Raw genomic sequence first — 12,723 nt, 5'->3', positions numbered from 1 at the left:
GTCTGCCTCTTTGGTCCACACAAATCTGCCTCCCTTCAGACAATCCGTAAGAGGCGCAAAAATAGTGCTGAAATCCCGAACAAACCTCCTATAAAAGGACGCTAACCCATGAAAGCTACGTATCTCATGAATATTCTTCAGAACCTCCCTATTCGTAATGACTTCGACCTTAACTGGATCCATCTAAATGCCTTCCTTCGACACAATATAACCCAAAAAGGTCACATGATCAGTTAAAAAGTGACACTTCTTGGTGTTGGCATACAATTTCTGCTCCCTCAAGGTCTCAAATACTCTTCTCAAGTGCTGCAAGTGTTGCTCAATCAAAGCACTAAAAAATAAAATATCATCGAAATAAACGACAACAAATTAGCCAATAAAAGGACGAAAAACCTGATTCATCAGTCTCATAAAAGTGCTCGGCGCGTTAGACAACCTGAACGGCATCACCATCCACTCATACAGACCATCTCTAGTCGTAAACGCTGTCTTCCACTCATCTCCAGGACGCATCTTAATCTGGTGATAACCACTCCTTAAGTCTATCTTCGATAAGATAGTCACCTCATGCAACTGATTAATCAAATCATCAAATCGTGGTATAGGAAATCGATACTTGATTGTGATTTTGTTGACAGCTTTGCTATCTATGCACATCCTCCACGACCCATCTTTCTTGGGAACTAACAAGGCCGGCACTGCACAGGGACTCATGCTCTCTCGGATTGCGCCTTTCTGTAACAGCTCATGCACTTGTCTCTGCAGTTCCTCATGTTCCTTAGGACTCATTCTGTAAACTGCCTTATGGGGAATAACAGCTCCCGGGACAAAATCAATACAATGCTGAACGTCTCTCATAGGCGGCAACCCAGGTAGCATCTCTTCTAATACGACATGTCACGCCCCGAACCCTACGGCACGCAAACATCCCTAGCTTGGCCGATTAATGGTGCAACGCTCCCAGGATGCATCGCCGACCCAAACCCAATCAGAGAACAGACACAAGCGGAAACCACGTATATAAATATATATATACACCCGTATAGATAAATACATGAGACCACAGAGAAAACATCATACAAACAGGAATGTATATTTTATCACTCACTGAAAACTCCTTTTTACAACGTACTTTATACAGATCAAAAGATTTAAACGAAGACAACAACTTCTAGCAGCCACCAGATCAAAAAGGTACTATGGCTGAAGAAAGGTGGGGTCAACTACAGGGAAGATCGCAGTCAAAAAGGTACTAGCTTCCCTAAAACGAGTTGGGACCTAAGCTAGGGCTCCCAATCCGGATCCGACCATTCTGAGGACTCCCCTGCCGGTCCCTCTTGAGGCTCGGACTCTTCGGAATCCATATCCGTTGCTGCTGCCTCTTCGTCTTCAGTATCCGGTTCAAGCTCTGGCTCAAGATAAAGCCCTAACTCATCATCGGGTCCTATCTCTACATCCGATCCTACCTCTGCTACTTCCCCATGGTCTTCATCAGAATCTAGATCCATGTCCTCCAGTTCGTCTTCTTCCTCGGCAGCTTGGTCTAGGTCTTCAGCTAGCACCTGTGGCTCCCCATCCATGGGCTCATCAACGCCATCTACATCGTAGACATCCTGAGGATTGATCACCTCGCCATCCGCATATATGGGTTCCATCCATCCATCCTGACCAATTGGCGCATCAAAAGTCCTAAGGGGTTGCCCTAGGTTTCCGTCGGCATCTCTCAAGCACCAAGCCACATACTCCTGAGTCTGATGAAAATATTCACCCACGTTTACAAACACCACGAATCGGTATCTTACATACGATTCCCCATTCCCTGCGGGGTATGTACTTGTATACTGATGTATCTGTATAGGTATTCCAAAAAGCGGTGGATTCGGCATCCTTACGGCTGGGGGTCTGAAAAGGTGGGTTATTACAACCGTGAGACGAATCTCAATGAGTATAACCCCCTAAACCTAGGCTAGGCTAACAAGCATTCTCCTGACCAGCAAAACAATGCAAAATACAAACAATGACCTAGGCCCTCGGGCCCAGATCGTTCATACAATTGATCCTGCAGGTTAGGCATTTCATAAAAATACTCACGACACATACGCGAACACACCGGTCACACGTGCGCCACACGCATGACCATACCCATTAATGTTTGATTCGCATGCCAAACACCGAGTCCCGCACACTCGCACATTATCCCATGCACTCTTATGCATGTAATGTCATTATCATGCCATGTTCATATTGACTCACACTGCATACTGGCATATAGCTCATTTTAATTAATAACTGATCCAAAAACCACGGCCCGAAGGCTCACAACACTCCATGACCAGCGTAAAAACGCCCCCGGCCCAGTGTCTCTAGCCTGCTACAAAGTGCATGAGGCGCAACACCGATCTCCTTACGAACCAGAGCCTGCTACAAAGTGCATGAGGATGGTCGTCTTCCAGGTATACCGGGCATCGTCCTGCTACAAAGTGCATGAGGACGGCACGACCTGAAGGCCAATATGTGATCACACGGCACACTGCCAATTTTTATTTGAACCCGGCGTAAATGCATCGGGCAATTAGGTGATCACATGCTCATGACAGGCACGCATTCTCGCACAATTTCCTCACATGCCTCATTCTCGGCATACACAATGCGTGACCAAGAAAAATGTAACATGAGCATCAATAAACCACAGGCACTCAGTCAAATCCATATCACCACACAATGCCCAATTCACAAATAGCATGCTTACTTGGCCAATTAATACCGTGCGGTCCAATTTCCAATACACAATTCAAGCCATCAATTGGCCAATCACACTCCGCACGATTCAGCCACACGAGCACGCAACATGGCATTTCACAATTAAACATAGTTGATTACCAATAAACCAACAGCCAATCATTCTGGGTAATCCCGGCTATTCAGCCTATAATTCTTGCTATCTGATAAAATCCGGCACATTCCTCAACAATGCGGACAGCCACTATTTCCTCAATCCGGGCCTAATAATTATCTATAATAATCCCACTAAATTCCTCGGATTTTATTTCCACCAATCAATCCTCAATCCAGACAGAAATATACACCGATAATACCTAAATCAGTCTAGAATACGCACTATCAGTCCTAATCCGGGTTTAGGAATTATACTCACTTAAATTCTAGACCACAACGACTAGGAACGGCGGTCGATCACCGGTGAACAGTGGAACCGGCGGCGGCGTTCCCGGCGGCGACGTACAGACGGCGGTGTACGGACCGTACGCACGCCGTACGGACACTGTACGGACGGCGATGAACAGTGACGTGCGGACATCGGAAACGTCACAGTGGCAGCAGCTCGGAATATCGGGCTCCGGCGCGACGGCGGTGAGGCTCCGGCGCGGCGTCAGCGGTGCTATCCCGGGAAGAAAAAGGGAAAGAAAGAGAGAGAGGGAGAGAGAGAAAGGGGTCGGGTGAGGCTAAGGCTGAGGCTAGGGATTGAGGTGGTTGACGGCGAGGCACGGTGGCCGGCGGCGGAGCTCCGGCGGTGAGCTCCGACAAGGCTTGGCCGAGAGAGAACAAAAGAGGGAGAGAGATTTCGGGAGGAGAGAGAGAGAGTTCTGGCCAGATAGGGGTGAGAGGAGAGAGAAACAGGATTAAATTGGTCAAACAATAGGGGCTAGGGGCGCCAAGTGTCACAAATCTAGCCAAAATGACCATTTTACCCCTCATCCAAGGGTCCCCATTAATTCTTACCCAATAATTCATGGGCATTTTGGTCATTTGCTGCAATAATTAGGATAAGTCCAAATTTAATTAATTTCCTTAATTATCCCCCAAAATTCGGAACCAAAAATAGCTCAGGGGCAAAACTGTCATTTTTCCGGTCCCCGGTCGAAATTCCATTTTTCACCTATACCAATCCTAAATGTGCGTGGCCAACATAATGTGGTGTCGGAATCGCGAAATTCATCGTGCAAGCCCTCGGAAATCCATGTCAAAGTTTGAAGGGCAAAATCGTCAATTTTTTCAATTTTTGTCGAAATTCCAATTTTTGGCCATAACGACTCCTGGTATGCGTGGCCACCCTAAAATGGCGTCGGCCTCGAAAAATAACCTCATTTGGCCTCGAAAAGCGACGCTGGTATCCCGAGGGGTAAAATCGTAATTTTTTCACCCCCGGACCGAAATTCCCATTTTTACTCGTACTAACTCCAAATGTGTGTGGCCAGCATAATATGACGTAAGATTCCCAAAAATAGTCTCTTAAGCCTTCGAAAATCGACATCGAAATCCGGGCCCAATTCCGTGAACAAAACTCGCTAAATTTCTAATTTCAGGGTCTCTCATTAACGGGCGGCTGTTTAGGGGTTACGCGTATCGACTTAGGGTTATCCGAGTCATGACGGCCCCGATCATCGAGAGAATGAGAAATTATCACTAGTCCCAGAGGTCGCGATCGTTCGATTCCAGTTCAGGACTGGTTAGCCACGTGCACTTTCGATCGTGCAGAATCACCTGCGATCCTATTGTACGTCATTGGTCTTGGCCAAACCAAATCCATCACTATTCCTGAGATCGGCCCACGTTGGCCCAAAATATTCCCTCATCATTTCTCGTGATCGATGCCCGATTTACTATCGGGTCCCTGGTCCACGTACCGTTTTCCAAGCTAGCCATACCCCACTGATTAGTATCCCTAGAGTGATCAGCTCTGGGCGAGACTTAATAAAATGAAATGCGAAATAATGTCAATTTTATTGATCCCGGAATTACATCGAAATTCGGGCTGTTACAACTCTTCCCCCCTTACAAAAATTTCGTTCTCGAAATTTGCAATCTATCCTTATCTACTCAAACAACTGGGGGTGCTGACGTCTCATAGCTTCTTCGCTCTCCCAAGTGGCACCTTCCGTTCCGTGGTGCTCCCAGACAACCTTGACCATTGGGATCGTCTTATTCCTTAGCACACGATCTTTTCTATCTTCGATCCTGACTGGCGTTTCCACGTACGACACTTTGTCGTCCACGTCTATCTCCTCGTATCTTAGGACGTGAGTCGGATCTGGTTCATACTTTCTCAACATCGACACGCGGAAAACGTTGTGCACTTGAGATAGGTTAGGCGGCAAGGCAAGTCGGTAAGCCATATCACCAATCTTTTCCAATATTTCAAATGGTCCGACATACCTTGGACTGAGTTTTCCTTTCTTGCCGAATTGGGATAATCCTTTCATAGGCGACACCTTGAGAAATACATGATCTCCCACTTGAAACTCCAAGGGTCGTCGTCTCCTATCAACATAACTCTTTTGGCGACTCTGCGCTGTTCTTAGTCTATCTCGGATGATCTCGACGGCTTCCACCGTCTGCTGCACTAATTCTGGGCCCGTTATGCTTCGCTCACCTACTTCGTCTCAACATAACGGCGTTCTACAAGCTCTGCCGTATAAGGCTTCAAATGGTGCCATCTGAATGCTCTGCTGATAGCTATTGTTATAGGCAAATTCCACTAGATGCAGCTGTTCTTCCCATTTGCCTTGAAAGTCCAATACACAGGCTCTCAGCATATCCTCGAGAGTCTGAATCGTTCTTTCCGACTGGCAATCTGTCTGCGGATGATAGGCCGTACTGAATTGCAACTTTGTTCCCATAGCCACTTGCAGACTTTTTCAAAAATTTGCAGTAAACCTCGGGTCACGATCCGATGTGATTGTCACTGGTACTCCATGAAGACGTACTATTTGCCACATATATAATTCTGCATATTTTTCCAGCTCAAAATCCTTTCGCACTGCCAGAAAGTGCGCTGACTTAGTCAAACGATCCACTATGACCCATATAGAATCATGTCCTCTCTGGCTGCGCGGCAAACCCGTCACGAAATCCATCGTGATGTGCTCCCATTTCCACTCTGGGATCTCTAATGGTCTCAGCAGTCCTCCAGGCTTACAGTGTTGTGCCTTCACTTGTTGGCACGTCAAACACTTAGTCACATGCTTAGCCACATCAGCCTTCATTCCATTCTATTAATAATGTTGCCGCAAATTCTAATACATTTTCGTGCTGCCTGGATGGATACTATAATTGCTCCTGTGAGCTTCTGATAAAATTTCTTCCTTGAGCTCTGCGTCATCAGGCACACACATTCTTCCCCGGAACTTCAAGATTCCATTTTCACTCACTTGGAAATCTGACTTCCCCTTAGCGGTATCCAATCCGACAATCTTTTGGATCTCCCGGGTCTCAGACCATGCAGCCTCCTTGATTCTAGTTTGAATCTCCGGTTCAATTCGCAATGCGGCTAGCAGACTGGACATCTGGCTCACTTCGAACTTGAACTCTGAATCTCTGAGGCTTTTCAATAATGTCCACTCCTTGACCATTAGGTGCGCCATACTAGACTTGCGACTTAAGACATCTGCAACTCGATTCGCCTTCCCAGGATGATACAAAATGTTGCAATTATAGTCCTTTAAAAGCTCCATCTATCGGCGCTGTCTCATATTCAACTCTTTCTGCGAAAATAAGTACTTGAGGCTCTGATGATCGGTATAAATCTGGAATTTCTCTCCACACAAATAATGCCTCCAGATTTTGAGAGCGAATACGATCGCGGCTAATTCCAAGTCATGCGTCGGGTAATTCATCTCATGGGGCCTCAACTGGCGCGACGCATATGCCACCACTTTTCCATGTTGCATCAGGACACAACCAAGTCCTCTCAATGATGCATCGCACAGACCTCAAATCCTCCCGGTCCAGATGGAATGGTCAACATGGGAGCTGTTGTTAACCTGTGCTTCAGCTCTTGGAAGCTTCTCTTACATTTGTCATCTCATACGAACTTAGATTCCTTCTTCAACAATTGCGTCAACGGCATGGCTATCGACGAGAATCCTTCTACAAAACGTCGATAATAGCCAGCCAATCCCAAGACGCTTCGAATTTCTGTTACTGAGGTCGGCCTAGGCCACTTCATTACTGCCTCAATCTTAGCTGGGTCAACAGAAATTCCATCTCCGGAAACTATATGTCCAAGAAACGCCACTCTGTTTAACCAAAACTCGCATTTGCTGAACTTGGCGAACGGCTTGTGTTCTCTTAAAGTCCATAACACTTCTGCCAAGTGTACTTCATGCTCTTCAGGGCTCTTAGAGTACACTAGAATATCATCAATGAAGACTATTACAAATTGGTCCAGGAATTCTTTGAACACCCGATTCATTAAATCCATGAAAGCAGCTGGGGCGTTCGTTAGTCCAAAGGGCATAACTGAAAACTCATAATGCCCGTATCTGGTCCTAAAAGCAGTCTTAGGAATATCCTCGTTCCTGATCCTCAGCTGATGATACCCGGTCCTCAAATCTATCTTGGAAAATACTGAGGCTCCTTGTAGCTGATCGAACAAATCATCAATCCTCGGCAGCGGATACTTGTTCTTCACTGTCACTTGGTTCAACTGCCAGTAATCTATGCACAACCTCAGGGTTCCATCTTTCTTTCTTACAAACAGGACTGGCACTCCCTATGGAGACGCACTAGGGCAAATGAAACCCTTGTCCAACAATTTCTGTATTTGCACTTTCAGCTCCTTCAATTCCGATAGGGACATCCTATATGGTGCCTTCGAAATCGGTTCCGTCCCAGGGGCCAATTCAATCACAAACTCCACATCTCGCTCAGGCGGTAAACCCGGCAATTCCTGAGGAAACACCTCGGGGAAATCGCATACTACGGGTATATCCTCCAACTTAGGTTCCACCACTGTCGGATCCACTACATTTACCGGATGTCCTTCACACCCATCATCCAACAACTTGCTCACCTCAAGCGAGGAAATCCAAGGGATCGAGGTTCCTCCTCGGTTTCCCTGAAATACAAAACTAGGACATCATTCCGGATTAAATTGGATCGTCCTATCGCTGCAATCCAATACAGCTTTCTGTCGTACTAACCAGTCCATTCCAATGATCACATCGAAATCGAACATGGCCAATACTGCCAAGTCGATACTCTCTTCCTTGCCCCCAATAACTATCTTACAATTAGGGCATCCAAAAGAAACTAACACTCTATCATTCATGGGTGTCGACATACAAAGTACATTTTCAAGCAACACGGGTTTCATACCAACCAACTTAATAAACTGCTCTGAAATGAAAGAGTGGGTCGCCCCCGGATCAAACAATGCATAAGCGGCATGATCACATAAGGAAATCGTACCTGTGACCACGCCCGGCGCATTCTCAGCTTCTCTGCGCGCCATGGCATAGACCCTTCCTTGAACTGGTGGTCGACCCTAATTAGCCGGTGGGGGATTCCTGGCTTGATTCCCTGCTCGGGGCTGCTGCTGGGACATCATAGGTGGTCTTGAGGGTTGCATCTGAGGGCAACTTTTGATCTGGTGCTCCGTACTCCCACACCTGAAGCACACTCCAAACCTACTTGGCTGGGGACTTGGCTTCCCAATATTTCGCCTAACAGGGGGAACAAATGGTCTGTTGCCAACCATTGGCTTCTTCCCAAGACGACGGTTATCTCGATTCTGGGCAAACCGCGATCTCGAAGCGGCTGCCCTTTCCTGTTGATCCCGCTCCATAATCTGAGCCCGTCTATACATCTCCCCGTAGTCCTTAATGTCATGCGACAAAATCTGGCTTCGAAGATCCGGCTTCAGTCCGTCCCGGAATCTCCGAGCTCTATTTCTCAGATTTTCTACCATTGTCGATGCGAATTTCGCCAGTCTTGCAAACTCTGCTTCATACTGGTCAACAGTCATCTGACCTTGACGTAAACGCATAAATTCCATCAATTTCTTTTCCTGAGCATTTTTCGAGAAATACTTGTCATAAAAGTTCTCAACAAACACCGCCCAAGTCGGGGCTGTTCCGACAGGAAATACTCTGCCTTCTGTGGCATTCCACCAATCATTGGCACTATCCTGAAGTTGATAAACTACCAACGTTACCTTCTCTTCATTGGTGCACCCTAGCACCTTAAAAGTTTTCTCCAATTCCTCTACCCATCTTGGTGCCATCTCGGGGTAACCACGACCGTGAAATCTAGGCGGCTTCAACTTTATGAATTGCTCCACCAATTGGGGCATCTGCCTAACCCGTGCTGGTTGAGCTTTCTCCTGCTGGGCTTGATTTCCTCCATTACCAACAATCGGCGCGGCCTCAGCAGCCTGAGCATAAGCTGCGGTCCTTTCCTGGGCTTGCATACCCATTACACGACCTATTTCCCGCAAAGTATTCATCACTTCATCGAACCTTGAATCCCTAGCTTCACGGGTTCCCTCACTAGCCTGGGCCTAGGGCTCCTTTCCCCTTCTCCTACTTGGAGTTTGAATAATGTCCTCTAGTCGGCGGTCTCGAGCCTCTTGGCCTTCTGAACTAGGCTGACCCTGGGGTTCCTTACCCTTTCTTCTACTCATCCTCAAAATACAGCTACTCCACTACCTGCTATAATTCCATTAAGGAATTAAAAACTTAAACCAATCTATCCCAGTCTAAGTCCTAGGCAGGTATCAACACAACAATCAAACAACCAACATGCGGCCTAACAAGAGCCAATCAACACATCACCCAAGGAGTTCGCATACTCACCTCAGGTCCTGCCGCACCTGCACTTTACGGGTCATACCAATAAGCACTCAATCAAACACAGCTGTCAGGAGATGCATGTAGCACACAAGGTCACCCTACTGGCTACCCATGGTCTCATCGCTCCTTATCACTCCAGACGTCGATCAAGTTGGACCAAGTTAACATTGCTCTGATACCAATTCAAACGGGGATGTCACGCCCCGAACCTTACGGCACGCAAACATCCCTAGCTTGGCCGATTAATGGTGCAACGCTCCCAGGATGCGTCGCCGACCCAAACCCAATCAGAGAACAGACACAAGCGGAAATCACGTATATAAATAAATAAATATATATATATATATATATATATATATATATATATATATATACACCCGTACAGATAAATACATGAGACCACAGATAAAACATCATACAAACAGGAATGTACATTTTATCACTCACTGAAAACTCCTTTTTACAACGTACTTTATACAGATCAAAAGATTTAAACGAAGACAACAACTTCTAGCAGCCACCAGATCAAAAAGGTACTATGGCTGAGGAAAGGTGGGGTCAACTACAGGGAAGATCGCAGTCAAAAAGGTACTAGCTTCCCTAAAACGAGTTGGGACCTAAGCTAGGGCTCCCAATCCGGATCCGACCATTCTGAGGACTCCCCTGCCGGTCCCTCTTGAGGCTCGGACTTTTCGGAATCCATATCCGTTGCTGCTGCCTCTTCGTCTTCAGTATCCGGTTCAAGCTCTAGCTCAAGATAAAGCCCTAACTCATCATCGGGTCCTATCTCTACATCCGATCCTACCTCTGCTACTTCCCCATGGTCTTCATCAGAATCTAGATCCATGTCCTCCAGTTCGTCTTCTTCCTCGGCAGCTTGGTCTAGGTCTTCAGCTATCACCTGTGGCTCCTGTGGCTCTCCATCCATGGGCTCATCAATGCCATCTACATCGTAGACATCCTGAGGATTGATCACCTCGCCATCCGCATATATGGGTACCATCCATCCATCCTGACCAACTGGCGCATCAAAAGTCCTAAGGGGTTGCCCTAGGTTTCCGTCGGCATCTCTCAAGCACCAAGCCACATACTCCTGAGTCTGATGAAAATATTCATCCACGTTTACAAACACCACGGATCGGTATCTTACATATGATTCCCCATTCCCTGCGGGGTATGTACTTGTATACTGATGTATCTGTATAGGTATTCCAAAAAGCGATGGATTCGGCATCCTTACGGCTGGGGGTCTAAAAAGGTGGGTTATTACAACCGTGAGACGAATCTCAATGAGTATAACCCCTAAACCTAGGCTAGGCTAACATCCATTCTCCTGACCAGCAAAACATGCAAAATACAAACAATGATCTAGGCCCACGGGCCCAGATCATTCATACAATTGACCCTGCAGGTTAGGCATTTCATAAAAATACTCACGACACATACGCGAACACACCGGTCACACGTGCGCCATACGCATGACCATACCCATTAATGTTTGATTCGCATGCCAAACACCGAGTCCCGCACACTTGCACATTAGCCCATGCACTCTTATGCATGTAATGTCATTATTATGCCATGTTCATATTGGCTCACACTGCACACTGGCATATAGCTCATTTTAATTAATAACTGATCCAAAAACCACGGCCCAAAGGCTCACAACACTCCATGGCCGCCGTAAAACGCCCCCGCCCAAAGGTTCTAGCCTCGCTACAAAGTGCATGAGGCGCAACACCGATCTCCTTACGAACCGCAGCCTCGCTACAAAGTGCATGAGGATGGTCATCTTCCAGGTATACCGGGCATCGTCCTGCTACAAAGTGCATGAGGGCGGCACGACCCGAAGGCCAATATGTGATCACACGGCACACTGCCAATTTTTATCTGAACCCGGCGTAAATGCATCGGGCAATTAGGTGATCACATGCTCATGACAGGCACGCATTCTCGCACAATTTCCTCACATGCCTCATTCTCGGCATACACAATGCGTGACCAAGAAAAATGCAACATGAACATCAATAAACCACAGGCACTCAGTCAAATCCATATCACCACACAATGCCCAATTCACAAATAGCATGCTCACTTGGCCAATTAATACCGTGCGATCCAATTTCCAATACACAATTCAAGCCATCAATTGGCCAATCACACTCCGCACGATTCAGCCACACGAGCACGCAACATGGCATTTCACAATTAAACACGCTTGATTACCAATAAACCAACACCAATCATTCTGGGTAATCCCGCTATTCAAATTATAATTCTTGCTGTCCGATAAAATCCGGCACATTCCTCAACAATGCGGACAGCCACTATTTCCTCAATCCGAGCCCAATAATTATCTATAATAATCCCACTAAATTCCTCGGATTTTATTTCCACCAATCAGTCCTCAATCCAGACCGAAATATACACCGATAATACTTAAACCAGTTTAGAATACGCACTATCAGTCCTAATCCGGGTTTAGGAATTATACTCACTTAAATTCTAGACCACGACGACGAGGAACGGCGGCCGATCACCGGTGAACAGTGGAACTGGCGGCGGCGTTCCCGGCGGCGGCGGCGTTCGGACGGCGGTGTACGGACCGTACGGACTCCGTACGGACACTGTACGGACGGCGATGAACAATGACGTTCGGACATCGGAAACGTCACAGTGGCAGCAGCTCGGCCGATCGGGCTCTGGCGCAGCGGCGGTGAGGCTTCGGCGCGGCGGCGGCGGTGCTATCCCGGGAAGAAAAAGGGCTAGGGATTGAGGTGGTTGACGGCGAGGCACGGTGGTCGGTGGCGGCGCTCCGGCGGCCGGCGGTGAGCTTCGGCAAGGCTTGGCCGAGAGAGAACAAAAGAGGGAGAGAGATTTCGGGAGGAGAGAGAGAGAGAGTTCTGGCCAGATGGGGGTGAGAGGAGAGAGAAACAGGTTTAAATTGGTCAAATAATAAGGGCTAGGGGCGCCAAGTGTCACAAATCTAGCCAAAATGACCATTTTACCCCTCATCCAAGGGTCCCCATTAATTCTTACCCAATAATTCATGGGCATTTTGGTCATTTGCTGCAATAATTAGGATAAGTCCAAATTTAATTAATTTCCTTAATTATCCCCCAAAATTCGGAAC

At 47.1% G+C, this 12,723-nt stretch overlaps 1 protein-coding gene across 1 annotated transcript; it reads right to left on the bottom strand.

The window, feature by feature from the left end:
* Positions 1-8,284: 8,284 nt before the first annotated feature.
* LOC115677652 (uncharacterized) lies at positions 8,285-9,214 on the bottom strand. Its single transcript, XM_030600840.1, has one exon. The coding sequence runs from the start codon at positions 9,212-9,214 to the stop codon at positions 8,285-8,287; it is 930 nt and encodes a 309-aa protein (XP_030456700.1).
* Positions 9,215-12,723: the final 3,509 nt, after the last annotated feature.

This window comes from Syzygium oleosum, unplaced genomic scaffold (genome assembly GCF_021117445.2).
Source record: "Syzygium oleosum isolate NSW1041296 unplaced genomic scaffold, Sole_v2.1 Sole_v2.01, whole genome shotgun sequence".
In the NCBI taxonomy this organism is placed as follows: Eukaryota; Viridiplantae; Streptophyta; class Magnoliopsida; order Myrtales; family Myrtaceae; genus Syzygium; species Syzygium oleosum.
This window is presented reverse-complemented; position numbering and strand designations above follow the sequence as displayed.